Source organism: Podarcis erhardii, assembly GCF_964252035.2.
Source record: "Podarcis erhardii genome assembly, chromosome: 4".
In the NCBI taxonomy this organism is placed as follows: Eukaryota; Metazoa; Chordata; class Lepidosauria; order Squamata; family Lacertidae; genus Podarcis; species Podarcis erhardii.
This window is the reverse complement of record NC_138508.1, coordinates 65,462,070-65,483,587: the sequence shown is the minus strand read 5'-3', so window position 1 is coordinate 65,483,587 and position 21,518 is coordinate 65,462,070. Positions and strand designations below refer to the sequence as shown.

The 21,518-nt window shown below is 42.8% G+C and overlaps 1 protein-coding gene across 2 annotated transcripts; it reads right to left on the bottom strand.

The window, feature by feature from the left end:
- Window positions 1-399: 399 nt before the first annotated feature.
- ACOT9 (acyl-CoA thioesterase 9) lies at window positions 400-17,408 on the bottom strand. 2 transcript variants are annotated; one of them, XM_081859131.1, is made up of 16 exons: window positions 16,843-17,408; window positions 15,041-15,132; window positions 13,744-13,770; window positions 11,108-11,153; window positions 10,490-10,660; window positions 10,160-10,197; window positions 9,447-9,530; window positions 8,573-8,676; window positions 7,947-8,020; window positions 7,524-7,591; window positions 6,944-7,055; window positions 5,046-5,136; window positions 3,763-3,848; window positions 3,008-3,095; window positions 2,670-2,820; window positions 400-1,947 (listed from the first exon to the last, which is right to left on the bottom strand). In XM_081859131.1, the coding sequence occupies exons 1-16, from the start codon at window positions 16,854-16,856 to the stop codon at window positions 1,880-1,882; spliced, it is 1,314 nt and encodes a 437-aa protein (XP_081715257.1). In that variant the 5' UTR covers window positions 16,857-17,408; the 3' UTR covers window positions 400-1,879. The 2 variants fall into 2 exon arrangements, with proteins under 2 accessions (XP_081715257.1, XP_081715258.1); XM_081859132.1 differs by lacking the exon at window positions 13,744-13,770.
- Window positions 17,409-21,518: the final 4,110 nt, after the last annotated feature.

The window sequence follows — 21,518 nt, the reverse complement described above, 5'->3', positions numbered from 1 at the left end:
TACTTACACTGTTGGAAGTCTCATGCTGCTAGTCACACTAATAACTATTTCTAACCCAACTATATGCATGTTTACTCTGAAGTAAGCATCGTGTTCCATAGAATTTAGTAAGCGTGCAAATTAATCTCACACACCGAAACCAAGGACACACACACACACACACTCATCAGCTGATTGATCAACCCTGCTTTCTACAGGGAAAGCAGCTGCATTTCTGCCTGACATCACAGGAAGGTAGGTGCGTATGGTTTGTGGAAAACAGCCTTGCAGGGCAAGCAGGAAGCTCACAGGCTGGAGGTTGCCCACTCCAATATATTGATTACATAATTCAGACCTCCCATATTCTATGATTACCATTTTGAAAACGCAGAGTCAAAACAAATGAGTGCAAGATGGGCATGAGAAGAAGGTAATCATTGTTCATTTGTGCTGCCATCTGCTTATATTCTTGCAAAGGGTACAGGACTAGATGGAACTCGTTTCCAAATTAAGCCTAAACTTCAATTATTGAACCGCAATCTATGCACACACTGTTTTTGAGAGACAGTACACAGCAAATGTGAAAAAGCCAGTGCTTTTTATCTTTAAAAAAAATGTTTAGGGGTACTCTCATTTTTCTACTCATATTGAAATACTGCCCCTCATGAGGCCAAACTTAAGATTCACAAAATGTTTAGGAGTATGCATCCTCCTGCGTCTCCCCAGGAAAAAAAGCACTGGAAAATAGCTATCACAGTTACTTAAACTTTGGGGATGTATTTTTAAGTTAGATGAGTTACAGAAACTGCACAATCCAAACACTCACATTTTTACAAATTAAATGCATAATTTAAACACTAAAATACAGTGTCAAGTATCTATTCCCAGATGGAGGAGGACATCCAGTAATATGATAGTATCTCAATCTATTCATAGTAGAAGCATGGTTATGCTTCAAATAGCCACAAGGGGGAGTTGCATTCTCCGTTTTGAATAGCCCAAAACTTCAAAATGTAACTGGTACAGAGAAATATCTATGAAAAGAAGAAAAAACAAAATGGTAAAGCTCCAAAAGGAATCTCGGGTTTCACTGATGCGCAGTTTAGAAACACAAATTGGAACACCGTCTTTGCCAAATCATTTTCAACGTGAAGGTAGATCTACCATACATGATATGAAGCGACCTGGAATATATTTTTGTAGCTTGTAATAAGATTATTTCAATGAAGTGTATGATTTTTTTATTATAGGTATAATACATTATTCAGTGAAATATTTCCATATCTGGTAGGAGTTTATCAAAGGCTGAAATCAAGAGACGTTCTTGCTTAATTCAGGAAGTTCCACTGTGATAGGCAGGGTAATGGTCTTCATGGACCTGATGTGGCCTTGACACACCATGTAACTGCTTAATCCTTTTCAATTAGTGTGCAGGAGCTTTAGCTGCTTTTATCAGTCTGAAGTCAGTGGTAGAAAACATTTAAGGAAAAGCATATGAATTTAAATGGTACACTGATCACCACCTCTGAGTAACAATGCAAAAGATGTTCAGTGGCAGGATTCCACACTGCATTTCCTTCACTCTCCACCTTTCAGAGCTACCTTTGTTCTCTTTGCAAAGCAATTGACCACTGTGATGGTCATGATATATAGTTTGTTCGTCTTTTGGCGTTAAAAATACATAAAATATATGAAACACCAATATGAAATACAAAAATCAATCTAAAAACTATGTATAAATAGAAATAAACAATAGATGGATAGAAAAGTAAGTGCTTTAGAGTATTTTTGCATTCATGATCATACTGTTTTTAATGGCAGAAATGCTTTGCCACCTCCTGTGGAGAAGCAATATGCTTAAAGCTTCCAAGGCGCTCTCCTTCCTTTGGGTGGCACACTGCTAGGGTGCTATGTTTTCTTTCATGGCGGAATCAAAGTGCCGCTTCCCATCCAAATACAGCATGGATTCTGAAAGACAAGAAAAAGCAACTAAGTCATCTATACGGATACTTCTCAAACTTCCTAAGATTATGTGGTCAATTATGCTCGACTCAATTTTCCACACTTTTTCCTTGCACACTGGGTTTAGCCTGCCCGTTTCCGAAGTTGGAATAAAAGTTTTACTCTGTCTTCATTGAGAACACTTTCATCGTTCCTCCTTTCATTTAGGTTACTTCACACAGCACAGACTGAAGAAGTGGGCAGATTAATACCTTAAAATAAAATAAAAAGGATAGGAACTGTGGACCTAGATTCACACAGTTTGAACTACGTTAGTACAAAAAACAGAATGCACAAATTACCATGTTGGCCTGAATATAAGTCACACACTTTTCCAAATTCCGACTGTGAAAAGTTAAAAGTGCAGCTTAAATTCGCAACCTTACACAAATTGGCTTTTACGATATCACTGCTGAAACAGACATATGGTAAAACAGAACGGCTATGAGTGCCTGTGAAATTTTAAGGGAGCGGCTTATATTCGGGCCAATACGGTACTATACAATTCTTCTCTAGGCTACCTAAATGAACCCAGAAGGAGAGGTGATAAGAGAGGAAAAGGGGTACTGGGGTGGGGGACAACCAGAACAGGAAGGAATAGATCCTGGGCCCATGATCCTATAATACCAGTACTTTTGCACTGCAGCATGCAATATGTACTGTGTGAAGTTTCCAAAATAGGTACTCACCGCCGTATGTTCTGGGAACAATACTTGGTATCTCATTTTCTAACATAAATGTGAAGTGGAAGACATTGGTTGTATGGTGCACTCTGGTAGCTGGATTGTACACCTCACTGTGTACTCGAACCTGGGCATTATTTTTTTCAGTATAGCATACCTTTAAAACAAAAAAGAGCTGCTATGGGCCTCCAAATTCAGAAGTGAACAAGGAAGACACAACATTTTAATATTTGAAAAGGAAAACCAGTGTTTCTCTGACTTGTTTTTGTTCACTTTCAGGGACAGCCAAATGATTTATACCAGTATGATCTATTAAAATGGTTTCAGTAGAATAAATCCATTACCTGGGCAGAAAGTAGTAACAAAGATCCAATTTCAACTGGTTTTTGAAACATGATATCATCTACAGCTACCACATAAGGCCGGGAGTTTCTGGAGTGGAGGAAAATAATACATTTTTAAAAGGGAAACATGGGCAACACTGTGTTGTAAGTAACATGAAAAAACATGAGAAATCAGAAACTGCATAAAAGCTGATTTTTGTGCATAGCTATCACCTGCAATTAGGAAAAGACTTTAAATAATTATGTTTTATGAAAGAAAGGGGTAAGACCAGCTGTCAGTTCCTAAGACATTTTTCACTGTCCAATTTAGTGATACTCATTTGTTGTATGAGATTTCACTAACTCCTACAAAATTAGCCCAAATGTCTTTGGATGCATCACTTTACAGCTGCATTCCACAAGCCGATCTCCCCCAGATGTTGTTGGAACTCCCAACTAGCTGCTGCCATCACTCCCGATAGTGAGGGGAAATGGCAGCTGTAGTCGGGCAACATCTGGAATGCACCAAGTTGGTGAAGGCTGCTGTACTGAATCTGTAAAACAAATCACTTTACAAGGTTACGTGGCCTCTTCCCTGCTCACATGGTACTGATCTGAGGGTGCAAGAGGAGAAAGGTGCTCTTCCCATTCATAGCTGGGAAGGAGGAAGTCTGGAGGTAGAACCAAGTGAACCCCTGCCCTCTTCCCCTACCCACACCCTCCCAAAAGACTTGCCGGGCTTTAAGTCCTACAAATATTACCATCCTACGACTTACCCATAGCTGTAGGCACAAGCCCATCCAAGTTCATATGCCTTCCTCATGAGAAATCCCCCAAAGATTCTATTGAAAATGTTGCGTTCCTACAGTCAAAAATATTCAGTGGTGAATGATGCACCCTTACAGAAAATGTTGCCTTAAAACGTATATTTATTTCTGGTTCTCCATCAAGGTAGCCATAAAACAAGTAATTAGCAATTTGTGCTATTGGCAACATAACAAAAAGCACAAAATGCATAATCTGTGGATAGAATACAATATACCGTGTATCTCTGAATCATACCATTTGTAGAGGTGGAAGGGACTCCCAATAGTCATTGCAGTCCAACCAACTGTAATGAAGGATAGTGAGAACTACCAACTTTTTGTGCCAGTCAAATTATGCTGGTGATAGAGGAAATTTTGTCCAGTGACAGCAGGGAAATTTGGGCTGCCAACACAGTATATGTTTAAAGCAAATGCAAACAAGATTCCTCACCCCCAAAGGATGCTGAGGACTGATAATTGTAACTCTGTAAGGGGTAAAATGCAGCTCCTATGATTCTTTGTACTTTAAATGTAAAGTACATATGTAGCTTTGGTGATAAAAGCATTTTGGATCAAGTGAGAAATGCAAATCAATGATTAAAACGGTGAGGAAGAAAAAAGAGCAATGGAGTTATATCATCAATCTAGCTATCAATACGCTCTAATCACATGTCAATATGCAAGAGGCATTTTACATATTCCTCAGCAATTATTATCAAGCTTTACTTTGTGATTGTAACCAATTAGTGGGGACAGGAAGAGGAACGGGCCATAATACACAATGACACGGAGGTGGAGTGCCTGGAGGAGGGAAGGGATGAAAAATGGATTTCCTAAGTATGTCAACGGATGTGCTAACATTTACTGGAAAGCTGCTCAGCATCTCTGGCAAATACACTGGCAGCAGCCATGAACCAATAATGTTCACATGATATGCTTAGTGGGACCTCCTCCGCTGTGGGAAAGAGCTTCAGAATAATACAGCTAGGAAGCCTTCTTGTAATGTTACAATTAAAAATTAAGCTGACTTTTGAAGGTGACTCACAACCAATTGTGTGACTACGAAAATCTATCAAGACTACTTACTTACTTACAGGGACAGATACCTTCAGAATGAAAAAAAAAATGCAATTTCTATCATATAACCGAAGCACCATCAAATATCACAGCTTGGATAAGGAGTCAAACATCTATTTACCAAGAGCAAAACAAAACGCACCCCTAACACATTCATGCTATAGCTCTGCAAATACCTGAGGATGGCAGATTTCCAGACCCTTCAGTTTTGCATCTTCCATCCACACTGCGGTGGGTGGCAGCAGCCGACTCCGAAAACTCACCGTCCTATTAGAAGAGGAGAGTTTAGATGCTGTCTCAGCCCAACGTTACGAAGCAAAGCCCCTGCTTAACCTACACCTGAGGTTGTCTGAATGTCACTCCCCCCATGTCTCCCACATAGTGAGACAACAAGCAGGCCTTAGGCTCACACACATCATCATCATTGCACCGTGACACGCATAGTGAATGCCCCAACCAGGATGCGTGTAATAAATGTAGTTAAATGTGCTGCACTTGGAATGAAGAAGCCTGGATTCAAATATCCACTCAGGCAAAAAGCACACTGGCCTCTGTTTCTGGCGGGAATCGCCATCCACTCATTGCAACATGGCCTATGTATCCACTCCTGTGTTTTTTAAGACCCATTTTGTGGTCAGTTTTTTGCAATAAAAAAATCCAGTTGCTGGACAAAGCTGTTTAAAGCTTTTCAGGACTTTAAAATAAAGCACTTCATCTTTAAAGGTTCAGATAATTTTATGACTTCCCATCAATCCCAGGGGTTTTTTTGGGGGGGGGAGGGATCAGTGTGTCGTTTTCCCTTGAATAGCTTCTGTGTGAGTTACCTCAGGCCAGCTTTGTCACCTTGGTGGGGAGCCAGGGCGATACCTCTTAGAGCCAAAGTGGTGCAATAATTAGAATGCCAGCCTAAGATCAGGGAGAACCAGATTCAAATCTCCACGTAGCCATGAAACTCACTGGCAGCCTCAGGTCAGCCACATCTCTCAGCCTAACGTACTTCACAGGGTTAACTTCTCAGTCTAACTCAGTGGTTCTCAAAACTTTTTTCTCTGGGCCACACTCTCAGAATAAAAATTTGCTTGTGGCACACCAATTTTTTTACTGATACATTTGAAAACAAAAAGAAAACAACTCCTAGCAGTGCTTTATTTATAACATAGAAGACAGCTACTTTATAATATGATCATGGAACATTGATAAAGTCTAATACAATGCAGCTACATAAGAACATGAATCATTCCCAAAATATAATACCGACTGTCCTTGAATCTTCCTGCCACACTTGCAATCCTCTCCTGCCACACCCTTTGAGAACCATTGATCTAACTTATTTGAGAGGGGCTAGTGAAAATAATTTTGGACAATCTTGCATATGCTGCCCAGAGACAAGGGTAATAAAAAAAAAACCCTTCACAAAAGTCTCCTGATGGGTGATACTGACACTGCCTCCTCTAACAGTTTCAGTACCCAGGGTTAGAGGAGAACCTAAGGTCAGAGTTAGTCACTTCGGTTTTTTAGATTTTGTTTTTTAGTAGGGCTGTAAATATTCTTTTTGTACCAGTACTTTAATTATATGGTATACAGTGCTACCTCAGGTTAAGTACTTAATTCGTTCCGGAGGTCCGTACTTAACCTGAAACTGTTCTTAACCTGAAGCACCACTTTAACTAGTGAGGCCTCCTGCTGCTGCCGCGCCGCCGGAGCACGATTTCTGTTCTCATCCTGAAGCAAAGTTCTTAACCTGAAGCACTATTTCTGGGTTAGCAGAGTCTGTAACCTGAAGCGTATGTAACATGAAGCGTATATAACCTGAGGTACCACTGTACCTCTCTGGGTTCCCAACTGGAGGAAGAGTGATATAAAACGCAAATAAATAAATGCAGGATCTCCTGGCCTGGGCATTCACTTCTGCACAAGGCAAAAGAAGGGGAAACAACATCTGAGCAGCCCTTTTTTCAATGCCTGAAATAGGTACATGCTGAGAAATGATAGAATAACAAGTTGCCACCTTTAAGAAGATACAGACCCAAACAGAAGTAAAGTTTGTAAAAGCATTCATTGCCACACCACCTACCTTGGGTCCAGTGTATTAAGAAATATGTCATGTACAATGTTTCTTTCTTCTGCAGTAGGAGCCATTTTTAGCAAGGAAGCCCTATTGGAATCAACTCTTCTGGTCTTGTTTGCTAACCAAGTAAATGGAAATGAGCAGAAAATTACTTGGTGGAAATAAGTTTCCAATAACTGTATCCAGCCCCCTCCTGTTTCAAAACTAATAATGACACATTGGGTCAGCAAAGGAAATTGATCAGTGGTAGGTTTGGGGCAGGCAAAAGAAAATATTTCTTCACCCAATGCATAATTCACCTGCGGAAGTGGCCAGCATATCATAATGATGGCCACTGGCTTCCATGGCTTTAAAGGGATATTTAAGGAAGTGAAATGGAGTGGACAGGCTTGTTACAAGCCAACTGGGACAATTAAATTCCTTCTCCTAGTATCTATTAATCATGTTGATCTTCCACATATTCAATACTTATAAGTGCAGAGCTGGAGGGAGAACCCTGAAAATCCATCTTTAAATGCCCTTTATGAAATGGGAGAATGGACCACAACCAGAAACTCTTCACAACCCCAAGGAATGCATTACATACCTTCACCTTCCTTAAAGATTTTTTCCTCTTCTGGACTTTCAAGAATCAGTGGGTTCACAAATGCTGGTCTGTGAATAAAGGGGAGGAAATAAATGAATGCACCAGCATTTGACTATCACCAGAAGCAGCTTTCCAGGCGGGACAGAGCTATAGTGTTAGCTTCCTGGCAGAGGCATCATTGTCACTTACCAAGAAGGAGAGGGGTGAGGAGGCTATGCAGCCCACCAGCAGAGCCAATGAGTACACCGGCATAACCCTGATCTCTCCCCACTTTCCAGTAAGCAGCAGTGGGGTCAGGAAGCTAGTGTCGCAGCTCGGCCCCCACTGAGCAAGCAGCTCTCTCCTCTTTTGTCCTCCCTTCAGCAAAAGACTTTACCACTTGTCACTGTACAATTATTCCCAATGGTCTACTGAAAGCCTTACCTTTTGTTTTCTGGATCACGGGCCACCATGACAAAAGTTGCATCTAATACAGGATGATAGGCACCATCGTGAAACTAAAAGAAAACAATGGAAGGGAAATCATCTTTAGCAAACTAGTCTTGTTCCTGCAAATAATGTAATGAAGATCTTGATGTTCTGCCTTCATAGTGGCTTGGTTTACACACCACATTAAACTATAGCTAAATACAAGGTATGGTTTATTGGAAACTGGGGCACCGCGTTACTCTCTCTCTCTCTCTCCAGCTGCACCATCAGAAAACAAGTCAGTGTTTGGCTTGTTGTTCCGCCCAAACCCAGGCTCATGGTTTCTTTCTCCCAAAACACACGCAAGCAATAACCCAAGAACAAACCTTAATTGCCAGCTAGGGTTTGTTTGGAGAGAAACAAACCATCGCAACATGGAACATCGCAACATGTCAGATTTCCTGGTGATGAGACAAGTGAAAAAGCAGAGGACAGAGAACTTTTCAGCAGTGGGTGCACATTCACATTAAACCAGAGTTTGTTTTTAACTGTGGTTTAATGCCATATGTGAACCAGGCCCTTGTTTTAGAACTCTCAGGCACTCATAATGTGTATTACTTTTTATATGGAAAAATTACAACCTGAAGCATGTGCATCTTTACTTCCATTGATGTCCTTCCTACCCATGAAACATTCCCAACAAACTTGATATCACAGTCTGGACGAATATCCTGCTTCCATAATCCTAAAAGCAAATAAAGGAGAGTCAGAGCATAGACACTAAAGATAAGTAACTAAAAACAAAAACTTGATTTCTCTAGCTCAAGAAAGCTAACTTACCTCTGGTTATCTATTACAAGTCAGAAAACGTGCCCATTTTAACCCTTAAAGCCCTTAATGGCTTGGGACCAGGATACCCAAAAGACTGCCCTTGCCCCCCCCCCTTAAGATCCTTCCTAAATGCCTACTCTGGGTGCCACCAGCAAGAGAAGTGAGCTGGGTGGCTACTAGGGAGAGGAGCCTTCTCAGACTCCAGCTGTAGAATGCTCCCTAGAAAGGTTTGCCAGGCACCTTCTTCAGCTCAAGCAAGATGCAACAGGAAGTGCACATCTGCCACAGAACATGGCTGCAACACATTTTGCTGCCTTTCCTCTTGGGGCAGTATCTAAATGGGGAAATGTATAACCTGATATTTCAGCACTGCCCTGCTCCACATCACTGATTTAGTGTGGGGGAGAAGCAGAGGGGGGCGGAACTCATGACATAATAGACATAACAAGTTGTTAAAATGAAAGTAGGGGCATGGAAACACAGGTATTGTTTTGGAAGCAAATGCACATTTATTGTAACATCTGGCAGCCTGAAGAAAGTCTTATCCAAAAGAGGTAGAGCAGTTATCTCCTGCCCTTCCCCCCCAACATTTATGTCAAAATGATGCCTAGCTCTTTTTACCCAACACAGCAAGCACTCCTAGTTCAAGCATTAAGTTTTTTAATAGATCCAACAACACCGTACCAATTTTATCCACCAGCGCTGTAACAATCGACAAAGGAGACATCTGACCAGCTTCATGCTTTGTGTGTGTATAACAAATCAGAACTGTAGAGAAAGGATGAAAGAGACTGCATGATTTATTCTCTGTATTAAGTTTTTTTATGAAAGGGAGTGCAGTAAAATTTTTACAATGTAGTATTTGTGTCATTCCAAGAATAACACTTGACAAGCTCAAACAAACAAGGAACATGCATGGAAATGTCTCGTTCGCAAATATAATTAAAATGGGTTCATTCAATCAGTCATGTGAAGAGCTCCAGTGGATGCACTGCACCACCCAAACACAAATCCTGGCTTGCGAAAAGGTTTCTGAGATTTTGGCAGCCCTTGTTTCTGGATAGCCGTGCTTAGCATCACAGACTGGCTGCCTTCTCTAAGGATCTCAAAAAATCAAGGAACCATTCTCTCTATTCACCACCCTTGCCATAGCAAGGGAAGATTTCCCATCTAGCTCCTGCAGGTTGAGGGCATTCATGAGCACAACTCATTTAGGTCACATATGTCACTCTTCACTATTTGAGCATTTACACAGGAACTGCAAAAAAAGGGGAAGCCCGAGTCACTCACACGCCTTTCTCTCGCATCCCAGTTCTGTGTAATATCTGACCCCAGAATTCTAATTACCCAAATTAATCTGACTACCAGATCAATGAAACTGCATGGCTGTTACATACCTCCTAAGCTATCAAGATCTTCAAGAATTCGGCCAAACCTACCAAGGTTAAAATGGTACATGGTAAGATTACGTTGCAAGATACTGGGACGAATCCAACATAGTTCTATGACAGTGTTTTAAAAAAAAATGTACAATCTGAAGTTTAAAAATTTATCATTAAACATCTCAATAGTTTGATCCTTTTGAAAATTCACATATAATAATTAGGAGAGCCAGGTTTGCGGGGGGGGGGGGTTTATAAGTCAAAATGGTACATAAGATAACAGTGCAAATGGTAAGGCACCAAGTAGGAAGATATTCATTCTATTAAAAAGGCAACTGATTTTACCTGACAGAGTTGTGCACGTTCAGATATTTTTCTCTTATTTCAGGTTGACTTCCCAAAGGCAGGATAACTTCTATATAGCTGTCTCTCATTTTCCTAGGGGGCAGGTCAGCTTGGTTTTTTGCAAGGAGGGTATGTAAAGCTTTTCTTTCATTCATTGCTTGCACATGGTCTCTGGCGGAAAACAAATCAGATGATTCCGGGTGGACACAGGTTGCAAAATGTAATGCATGTTTACTAGAATAGAGTTACGTAGCATAATGGTTAAGATCAAGATCTTTGAGCTGGAAAATCACCAGTTCAAATCTTGGGCCCACCTTGAACCTGGTTACAGTCTAAGGCAAGCACTATCAGATTCAAATCATTTTTGTAATTTAGGGATAATAATAATTTACTTTCTCTGAAGGATTTTTTTTAAAGGAATACTAAGATAATGCATATAAACTATTAACATTTATGAGAAGTATTATCATAATCATCACCAGCATTCCTGTAGGGGCAAAGACCCTCAGAGTTTCACGACAGTTGGTTAAATCTCTGAAAGAGGACATTCCAATCAGGTCTGCTTTATTCTGAAATGCAACTATCAAAAAATCAAAGAAAGCTTTGCATGTGTCATACCTCCAATTGGTAGATGCTCCCACTATCTCCCTCAATCTATTTCGCACTGCAACACAACAAAGTCAGAAATATTTGATGCATTAACTGACCAAAAGGGTACTACTACCCTCCCAAGAAGCAGAAGAGCAAGCAAAGTCATGCAAAAGAGAAGATGAAAAGCAACAGCTGGTGAAGTTCATTCCTGTTATCAGGGGATACACCAGTATAACTACAGGAGACTGTGACAGCTTTTATCTTTTTACAACCAAAAATATCCAACTGATCCTTGTGACTATTTTTTGTGTGTGTGTGAAAGTCAAATTTGACCCAGCAAGACAGCCTGCACATTCTAAAATGAACGTTTAAGTTACTCAGTCTACATTCATAAATTTCTGTATTCATGTGCTCTGATATTATAAAGGAAACCCAGGAACAGAACCAAGCTTTCATATGCTCTTTGCATTGAACAAACTGGATGGATGACACTTTTGAGGCGGCCTGCGATATTTTGCAATTTAAGGAGTGGCCTGTTTTTCCTGCCCTCGGTTTTTCAATCCATGATCTGAGACAGTAGTTTCACTTCATCTCATGATAAGGCCAACATTGACTTCCATCCATAGGCTGTGTTTAGGATACATCTGTACAGCAGTGGTCAATACTCCTGAAGGAATGTCCTTGGGAGCTGCAGGGATATTTCCTATGGATCAGTATCACCCCTCAATAGGAATCAGCCCATACAGACTATTCTGCCATCAACCCGGTAGGACAAGCAGGGAAGCCACGTCAACCAGATGTTCCTTCTATGTTTGGACTGTAGGGATCAGATGTTCCTCCCCAAGTACATTCAGTCTTCCCAAAAAAACAACAACGCCATTATACACATGCTTGTATTTCTTTTGCTCTATAAAAGAAGTAACATTTCTTGTTAAACACTTTTCCTTTCTCAAGTGGTAGGAGATTCCAGAAACAGCACCACAGGTTTTAGTTTCCTTTGCACATGAGAGAATTGGAAACTAATGATCTTATTCAAGCAGAGCTTAGTGGAAACAAGCTGACCCTTAAAATGGGAAACACAATCACTAATCCTCAGGTTTCCACAGAGCAACTGTATAGAGTGGGCCCCTGTAGTTCCTTCCATGCTGCTTCTGGCACAGCTAAACTCAGGCTCAAAAACCTCCCAGTATCACTATGATTCTTCATTGTTCCCACATTCAAACAACAGCGTTTCTCTGCTACTCCACTGCCTAAATCCGAAAAAGGCAGATATTTCCATCTATCAAGGAATATGACTTATTTTTTTCTTGATGGCCCCAATAGCACAATAATTTTCTGGTGTTGCTCATTCGCAGTAATTGGCCTAACAGTATCAAAACAACCCAATTTTCATATGGTAAAGTGGTGTTGCTCAACTATACAAGCTGTATTGTTTGCTTTCCTTATCTTTCTGTGAGCTGATATGCTACTGCTGACCACAACTCATTGACACATAGCACCAGCTGGATGTCCTTCAGAAAGCTATTTGCCCCTTGAGAGACAGAGATAATTCATCCTTAATCATGGATATTGCACCACTGTTGAGGAGTGAAATTGCTTCCCACCCAACTCATTTGTTCTGCTTACGACTGTCCAAATGTGGGGAAAGACTGCCTGAAAGAATAGTTACAAGCTGCATTACCCTCACGCGCAAATATGGAAACAGCATTGCAAATTACTACAAATGAAGTATTTTAAGACAGTGCACAGGGGGATGCCTTATAGAGTCACACCACTTGTCCATCTAACTTAGTACTGTCAACATTTGAGTAGCAGTGGCTCTCCAGGAGTTCAGGCAGGAGTCCTTCCCAGCGCTACCTAGAGATGCCAGGGATTGAATCCAGAACATTTTGCTTGCAAAGCAGATATGCTATCGCTGAGCTACTGCCCTTTGTTCTGTCAAACTCTTATTAAGGGAAGCACATAGAATTGGTTAGGTGTTGACTAGCAATGTCCCTATAGGCCCATCTGGTAAACTGTTAAAGGAAATGGGGGAAGAAGTCATTGGTCTGAAGTTTGAACATTAGGAGAAAGTGGGTAGCAACGGTATGGAGCTGAGTAAGGAAAACAAAACAAAAAAGTAGGACTGAGGCAAATCCTCACACAGGGACTAGGAATAAGAGGTTGCATGCGTATGATTGGACCCATATTTATTTCTAAAGTATTACAAAATGTCACGCTTACCAACCTCTCTTTTTCTTATGTTGGTCTGTAAATGACACTTTGAACCATTGGAAGGACATGGACTTAAGAAAGCTTTGGAAAACTGGAGATCATGAGCCAGGGATTTAAGAGGCCCAGCTTGCTCACCAGCTATTTGAATACAGGGTTCTAGATTCAACATAAATTTATACAAGTCCCTGGGTACTTGTCTTCTGATTTATTGTAAACATAAATAACAGCACAAGATGCAGGCATACAGAGATGATATTTTGATTAAAAAGACATGCTTTATTTGCTTAGCAGTGTGAACCCATTTAGTGCCACCAACAATGCTAACTTGCAACCGGTGCCAGAAAATATTAATTTGTATATTTCAGTAACCGTCAAACAAAGAAAGTTAAAAGCAAGATAGAAGCAGATATATAGCCATATTAAAATGCATACAGGTTACCACAACACACCATTATTCACATGAATGGGTGAATGTCCTGAAAAGCAGAAAAAGCCATTTAAATTATCAGTGTCATAAAACACAAGGCAAAAACCCTAATTGCATTGTTTTCCTGATCATTTTGGACTCAGTCACAAAATGCAGAAGTGTATGCACAAGTGTGCTAACATATGATTTAATTCTGTTGTACTGATCATTTATTTCTGTGCTAAAGTTAAGATGTCCCTCTGTTTGTTTTCCAAATGTACATAGCACTGCAGGATACTCAATAGCTGTGTTTGCTTCCTTTATCTTCATCCTCTATTCCATGTTTCTCATAACTATTATTATAGTTACATTACACAAAGTATAATAAAAACACAATGACTTTCAATAAGATTCCTAAAATCTAAATTTAAAAAAAGGTAACAAAATTGTGTTATCATAGATAAAACTGAACAGAATGTCTCCCATGTGCTAGACTGGGGTTTTGTAAGAGAGAAAGAAATTTTATTTCATCAGTGGTGGGTCTGCCTGCAAATGCAGACATTCTAGGCTGCAGTATACAGAATAACAACAGACGTGGTTAAACAACAACTTAATTCAAAACACGTGTTTGCACTTTTATCTATTATGGCTCACATAATAAAGTGTTATAAGGAACTGGTGTTGATGATGCAGGCCACTGCCTGCATGGAACTAGCCAGTCACTGTAAATTGTGGGAAGGTTAAGATAACAGGGCTGGTTTGCTAGATCGTGTTACGACTTTGGTAATATGGCACCTTGAGCCGGGACAAAATTTGGCAAACAACACCTATATATAATAGATAGGTTTTATTGTGGTTGTTATTGTTATTATTTTGCGTCCCCTCAACTCGGTTCCCCATGCGGGGGAACTGCCCGCACTGCCCTAAGTCAAGCGCTGCTGAGGCATCCAACATGACTGAGACACCCCTCACCCACCGCAGCCATAGAGCAAGGCCATTTTATAAAAAATATAGTTTCCCTTCTTGTCACATGTAAATGGGGATGTTGATGCAGAGAGGCCTCAAGGTCACTGGGTATCACTCTGGAGGGTCCAGTTTTCTTCCACTAAGCAATTTGGTGCTATGGTGTGATGTGCTTCTAATGACATCTCACTGTGTTTGTTGCTTTTACTTTCTGTTTACTGCTGGGAAAAGTTACACTAAGAACATATTAGCTTCGAAAACAGTTCCCACATAAATAGAAGCCCAGTTACAGCTATTACTGCTATAGATGCCACTAAACAAACCGATCAACCTTTCTGGTCGTATTCTCACACCTGCCTGCAGCCCAGTTACATTACCTTCCTCCATAGTCTGGGAAACCTGTGAGCCACTGGTGGAGGAAGTCAGCATCCTGGCCAAGGCAGGACAGGCCTTGCTTAATGAAAACCATCTGCATCAAAAGGAGAATGAATACTGTCAAGAGTATGATATCATAGGTGGCATTAAAGGTGCAATCCTATACTTGAGATCCATGAAATGGGAGCCAGAGGATATGGCAGAAGTCCCCATCTGGCTGGAAGTATGCAAGCATCACTATCAGAACAGAAATGCTGGCTGAACAGCTAAAATGCAGGAAAGTTGTGGGCCACTGACAGCATTGCCACTGCTGGCCAAACAGGCACGAACATTTTTGCTTTGCAGAATCAATGTCTGGATCCAGGAAGAATAAGGTGTCACTACACTAAGAGGGCCGCTGCAACAAGGAAGGGAGAAGTATACTTGCAGTCACTCATTTCCCCCCCCCCACCCCATGAGGGAGGAGTCTGAAACACCAACAGTGGTTGAGCTGGTGGGACCACCCCTCCCCTTCTTCTTTACAATACCTATGGTGCATCCAGGTTGAGGAACTCTGTGCTCTGGCTGTTAACTGTTGCTCATTGCTTTGGGCTGTCCTCTGTATGCAGATCAATAGAAAGGCAGCACTAACTAGGATGCGCCTGGCTGTTTCTCAGTGGGGTTCTTAATTTACTTGCTCCAAGTGGGTTCCTGTACAATTGCATGTTCCATGGCTGTTATGCAACAGGTGAAGGTTTTCCTAACTTGCAGCTGAAACCAGAAGAGATATTGCGCCCGCTATCCCTGCTATGTGTCATGCCACTGACCCTGCTGGGGTGACCAACTGTCTTTCCCTTTCATGATCTACCCCAGCCTGGATAATATAGGCTTTGGTACATCTGCTGGTTTCCTTTGTAGATAGGGATACCTTTCCCACATCCTAGTATCATCTAGCTTTAGTTAGCCTCACAAGGGGGTTTTCATGCGACAGCAGGGAAGTTGAATGGGTTCAGCAGCAGTGGCCGTTCCTCTCTCAACAAGGTGCTCCTGCCAGGCACAAGCAAGGAGCACTGAAGCATGCAGAGATGCTACCTTGCAGGGCTGGCCTGTCAGTGGTGGGGAGGCAAAAGCACAAACTGGCCAAGGCTATTGGCCTAAGCACCCCCCGTCCTGTGTGCCCTGGTACTTTATGAATACACAGTTGAGTGTAGAATAACTTTTAACTTTCATACTTGGCCAAACGTTGCATTAAAATACTCAAAAATGGGTGGCAGAACTTCCACTCAACGACTCTGTCCAGAGTGACTCATTGGTGCCCAACCCCACCAAATTCTTCTCCTGGAATTAACAGCATTGGGTGGTCTTTCAAGTCCGCGATCCTAGTCACATTTACGCAGGTGTAAGTTCCAGGGAAACCAGGGAGGACTTGACTTCGGAGTCAGCGTGATTCCAACTGCACTTCTTGCTGCTTCCTGCTGTCACGAGGCTAGTCCTCGGGAGCCCAGAGACCGTATGCCGTGTCTAGCGCTTGTCTCCCAGGAAAAGGAGGCGCCAGACCAGGCGTACGTCCGAAAGCAATGCTTGGCTCCGGCCGGGTCTTCCCGTCCTGCCTGCATTTCTCCGACAGGGCGCAGGCCGAAGCGGGGAGAAAGGGGAAGGAGGGGCGGGCCTCCGCTCTCCCTGAACGGTCGCCTCTGCCTGGCTTTCTATTAACCCGCCTCGGCGCTGCCACTCGGCCTGGAAGTGCCGCGCGCCTGCCTGTGCGGAGCCCTCTCCCCGCCCCGAGCCGGCTGGATGTAGACGCCGCCGCCAGGAATTGCCTTACCTCGGGGACAACATTTTGCTCCTTGCACAGGCTGCAGCCCGCCTTCCTGCGGCACTTGGGAAACCGCCTTGGCAGCCCTGTGACTCACTCTACCCAGGCACGCAGCAGCCACGCCTGGAACAGGAACTCGGCCCCGCCGCCTGGACCGGCAAGCTCTTCGGAGGGGTTGCTGGTTTCTGCGGCAGAACGCGCCCCTCTTCCCCGCAGTAGTTGCTCCCAAGCGCCTATCTCCGTGCTTAGGCGTCGGGTTCGTCCATTACATTCGGAGGAGCCGCTGTCGTTGACTTCGTCCCCCCTCATACTGCTAGGCTTGATTCTCCGGTGTGCTTGCGAGTTCAGGGCCGTGCGGGGAGGGATTAATGGCACAAGTGGCGAGTTTGCAGCGCAACGCCAATCAGTGGGGACTTGCTCCCAAGTCAGTGTGTTTGAGAGTGCTGGGATCTACTCCATAGTGGGCTAGATTCAAAATTAGGCTTTTTCTCACCCGTTCAACGCATGCATAAAGGCTGGAGTTGGGAGTTCAGTCCTTAAGGGAAGGCAATAGGGTGCCCTCCCATTGGACTCCAACTCCCATGAGCCCCACCCCAGCCAGCATGGCCAGGAGGTTCTGGGAGTTGAAGTCCAGCAAGATCCAGAGGGCACCATATTGGTTTCATCATTGGGCTCCTTTTACTTATTTATTTCCCACTTTGTATATACAGTGGTACCTCGGGTTACAGATGCTTCAGGTTACGCGTTTTTGGGTTGCGCACTGCGCCAAACCCAGAAGCACCGGAACAGGTTACTTTCGGGTTTCGGCGCTCGTGCATGCGCAGAAACATTAAATCGCGCTATGCGCAGAAGCACTAAATCGCTGTGTGTGCAGACGCGGCGCTGCGGGTTGCAAATGTGCTTCCTGCATGGATCACGTTCACAACCTGAGGTTCCACTGTATACGACTTTCCACTCCAGTGTGACTTATCAAGCAAGTTTACAATTAAAATGCAATACAATATAGTCAATAAAATCTAGTCCTTAAAACCAAATCAGAACAGCACTGAAGGAAGGATGCCTGCAAGGTTCCTTCAAACCCCAGCGGGTCTTGCTGTTAGCCAGAAGGTTGGTGATGGCTGTGGACAGGAGTTCTGCATTGCGGGGGGGGGGGGGGAGGTTAGACTAGATTACCCTTGGGATCCCTTCCAACTCTACAATTCTATTATTCTAACACTGGAACACCAAAAATTGGCCCAGGAAAGGTTCATCCCATAACTTTATCTCAGAAAACGGGAGGTGTTAGCCATAGAGGTTTTGCCCCACTGCAGTGTTATTTCTAAGAGCCGTATGCCCCACATCCCAGACATAAATGGCAGCCATTTTGAGGCTGTGTACATATACCATGGTACCTCGGGTTAAGTACTTAATTGGTTCCGGAGGTCCATACTTAACCTGAAACTGTTCTTAACCCGAAGCACCACTTTAGCTAATGGGGCCTCCTGCTGCTGCCGCGCTGCCGGAGCACGATTTCTGATTTCTGTTCTCATCCAGAAGCAAAGTTCTTAACCTGAAACACTATTTCTGGGTTAGCAGAGTCTGTAACCTGAAACGTCTGTAACCTGAAGCGTCTGTAACCCGAGGTACCACTGTATTGCTGACAGGCAGAGATTCAGACCATAGAAACGGAATTGATAGAGAGGGGAAAGGAGCATACACTGTAGTAATTTCCTGTTCTCTATCTCTCTCTCCCTCTCCCTCTCTCTCCCTCCCTCCTTCCCTCCCTCTCCCCCCCCCCCCCATTTTGACCTTTGATGGGGGCAGACATGCCTCCTGTTGCTCCTGCTCAGGCATGTGCCCAAGGCTGTTTCTACTGTAAATATAAATATTTTACCTGTATAGCTTTTACTACTGTTGTAGCTGAGAACCAATGCACGACTATAAGTAAGTAAATAATATTTTAAATTTGCTTCCTAATCTGTTGTCTGATTTTTTGTTAAGCGGGTTAAGAAAAGGGAGATGCAGCTTGTTTGGCAATTATAGTTATGTTTTTTTTTCAGATAAACTATGAAGATGTGGGCTGGGCAGCATGTGAAATCATCCATGGCTGCAGCCTAGCTGTGGAATGTGGATTAAGCATTTTTGTATCTTAATCCTCAACATTGGCCTAATATGACACACACACACACACCCCAGTTCTCAAGTGCAGCTGCACTGGTTTATTTGAGTTATGTGCATCCGGTTTTTATAGCATGCTGTTCATGAGCGCGTCCACATGTATTTCAACGTTAACAGAAATTCCTTCATAGAATACTTGTCAGTTTTAGTGGTGACTGCCCTCATGTTGAATGGCAGTGGGCCCCTTAATTGTTTGCTCACTCAGGACTGCAAGGAGGGATGGTGTCTCAGGGTTCACAGATCAAACGGGTGTTGCTGTGAAGGGCATATGAGGCAGTCACTTGCAAGGAGGGGGCAGGAAGGAAGAGATAAGGAAGGAGCAGGACAAGGCATGTCCAGTGGCTAACTCACAGGACTGGTCTGTCAGGCAAAACAGGGTGAGCGGATGGTCACACAGTTTTCCAGAGGAAAGCCAAAAGGACTGGTTAGCACCTGTACAGAAGCCAAACAGTTAGTGCATACAGTACTTCTCTTAACTCGTCCCTTTCTTGTGTTGGGTAGGTCCCTCTGCATGTAAAACATGGGCTATTCCACACACCCGGCAGGTCTTGTTTTATCCATAATGCTGTTCATATTCCTAAGGCCCCATCTGCACCATAGATTTCAGTTGGTACCATACCACTTTAAACAGTCATGGCTTCCCCCCGAAGAATCCTGGGAAGTATAGTTTGTTAAAGGTGCAGAGGGCTGTTAGGAGATCCCTATTTCCCTTACAGAGCTACAATTCCCAGAGTTCCCTGGGAAGAGGAATTGATTGTTAAACCACTATGGAAAATGAAGCTCTGTGCAGGGGGAAAGAGGTCTCCTAACAACTCTCAGCACCCTTAACAGACTACACTTCCCAGGATTATTTGGAAGAAAGTGTTTAAAATGGTTTGATGCTATTTTAAATGTATACTGCAGATGGTAGAAGCAGAACTGAAAATGCACTTACCTACATAAGGTGTAGCAATTCCCCTTCCCTCTTCTCTTCCTAGAGGTAGCTGTTGGAGCTAGCTCAGCATGTAGCATGTCAGGGTAGGTGCCCTTCCGATTCCACTACTGTTCCTTTTTCGTTCTGTGCATCCATAAGGCAATCAAGAAGATATTTGTATTACACAGAATGGGTTTGTTGCTCTAATGAAATATATCATTTCCCCTGTATGTATGTATGTTGTACCTTGGTTTACAACCATAATCTGTTCCAGAGGTCCATTTGTAACCCAAGGTGCGCTTTCGCTAATGGGGCCTCCAAAAAATTTTGTTCATAATCCAAAAAAAGAAAAGAAAAAAGGATTGTAATCCAAAAAAAAATGTTGCAAACTGGGACACGCACTTCCGGGTTTGACGTGTTTGTAATCCAAAACGTATGCAAACCAATATATATGCAAACCAAGGTACCACTGTATATGGATGATAGTGGGTTACAAGGAGGTGGCTTTTTCTTTCTTGCTATACATGCAAAAGGCAAAATGAGGCCATATTTGCCACCACCTCCTTAGTGGGGCTGAAGCTCATGCTTCGTATTATGTTGCCTCTTCTTCCTTCCCCTTGAGGCTATATGCACACTAGCAGCTTAAAACACAGCACGGCTGTGTCCCACACCCTGTTTTTGAAGCTGGCATCTGTGCACATGCAGCGGCTGTCTCAAACATACACATCTCAGCTTAATTGTGACAGGAACGTGTTGGCTTACCTTTTCAAATCAGATGGAGAGAATGCATGAAACAGCAGTATTTGTCAAGCAACTACTGTATAGGATAGATATGGATTGTGGCTAAAGTCATGTGTTTTGGTTTTTTTTTTACACCGCTACAAACACCAGCGGTGGGAGCTCACTGAAGCTAGACTAAATGGTAGCTGGTACACAGCCACAGTGTGTTGCTCTCAGAAAACAGTGCTCAGGAAAAGCTTTAATGAAACTGAATCCTTGCATGAGAGGTGTCTGGAGACTGGCCACACTAGAACCTACGCCACTGTGGCTGATGGAATGGGAACACTGTGGCATTGTGTGCATTGTGTTTCCATTGGTGCAGGTGTATGCGCAGGGGCCACGTGCTCAGTTATTTTTCAGTTGCTTGCTTCTGTATGTGGGTGGCAGATGGGTGTGGTTGCCAGCATGGTCCCCAGTTAATGGGCTGTAGTGTTTTTTCCCAGGATACTAGGGAAAATGTCTGCTTTTTTATGCTGTTTTTGGATTTTCTGTGCTGTGTTTTCTCCTCCCCTTCTGGGCGAAGCATGCATGGGATGTGACAGTTTATTTCTTTTTCTCTTCCCTCCCACACATGTAATTAGAAACATACAAGGTCATTTTTCCTGCTCTCTAATAAATTTTGTTCTTTTACCTATCAGGATGATCAACCTATGCCCCTCCAGATTTTGTTGAACCACCACTCCAAACACCTCAAACCACCGGTTACGCTGGCTGGGGCCGATGTGAGTTTAAAATCACCAAAAAAAAAACCCCAATAAATTTGTGGGTGTTAGGAATTTTACTTTTTGAAATATGGCAACTCTATTTCCCAGACCATACATTTATATATGTGGGA

Bases quoted from the DNA above. Each gene is read 5' to 3' on its own strand.
- ACOT9 (XM_081859131.1), bottom strand. The intron at 13,771-15,040 runs GTAATGTAACTG...TCTGCTTTTCAG, and splicing joins TTCCCAGACTATGGAGGAAG to GACATTCACCCATTCATGTG. The intron at 8,677-9,446 runs GTACGGTGTTGT...ATTTGCTTTTAG, and splicing joins AGCGCTGGTGGATAAAATTG to GATTATGGAAGCAGGATATT.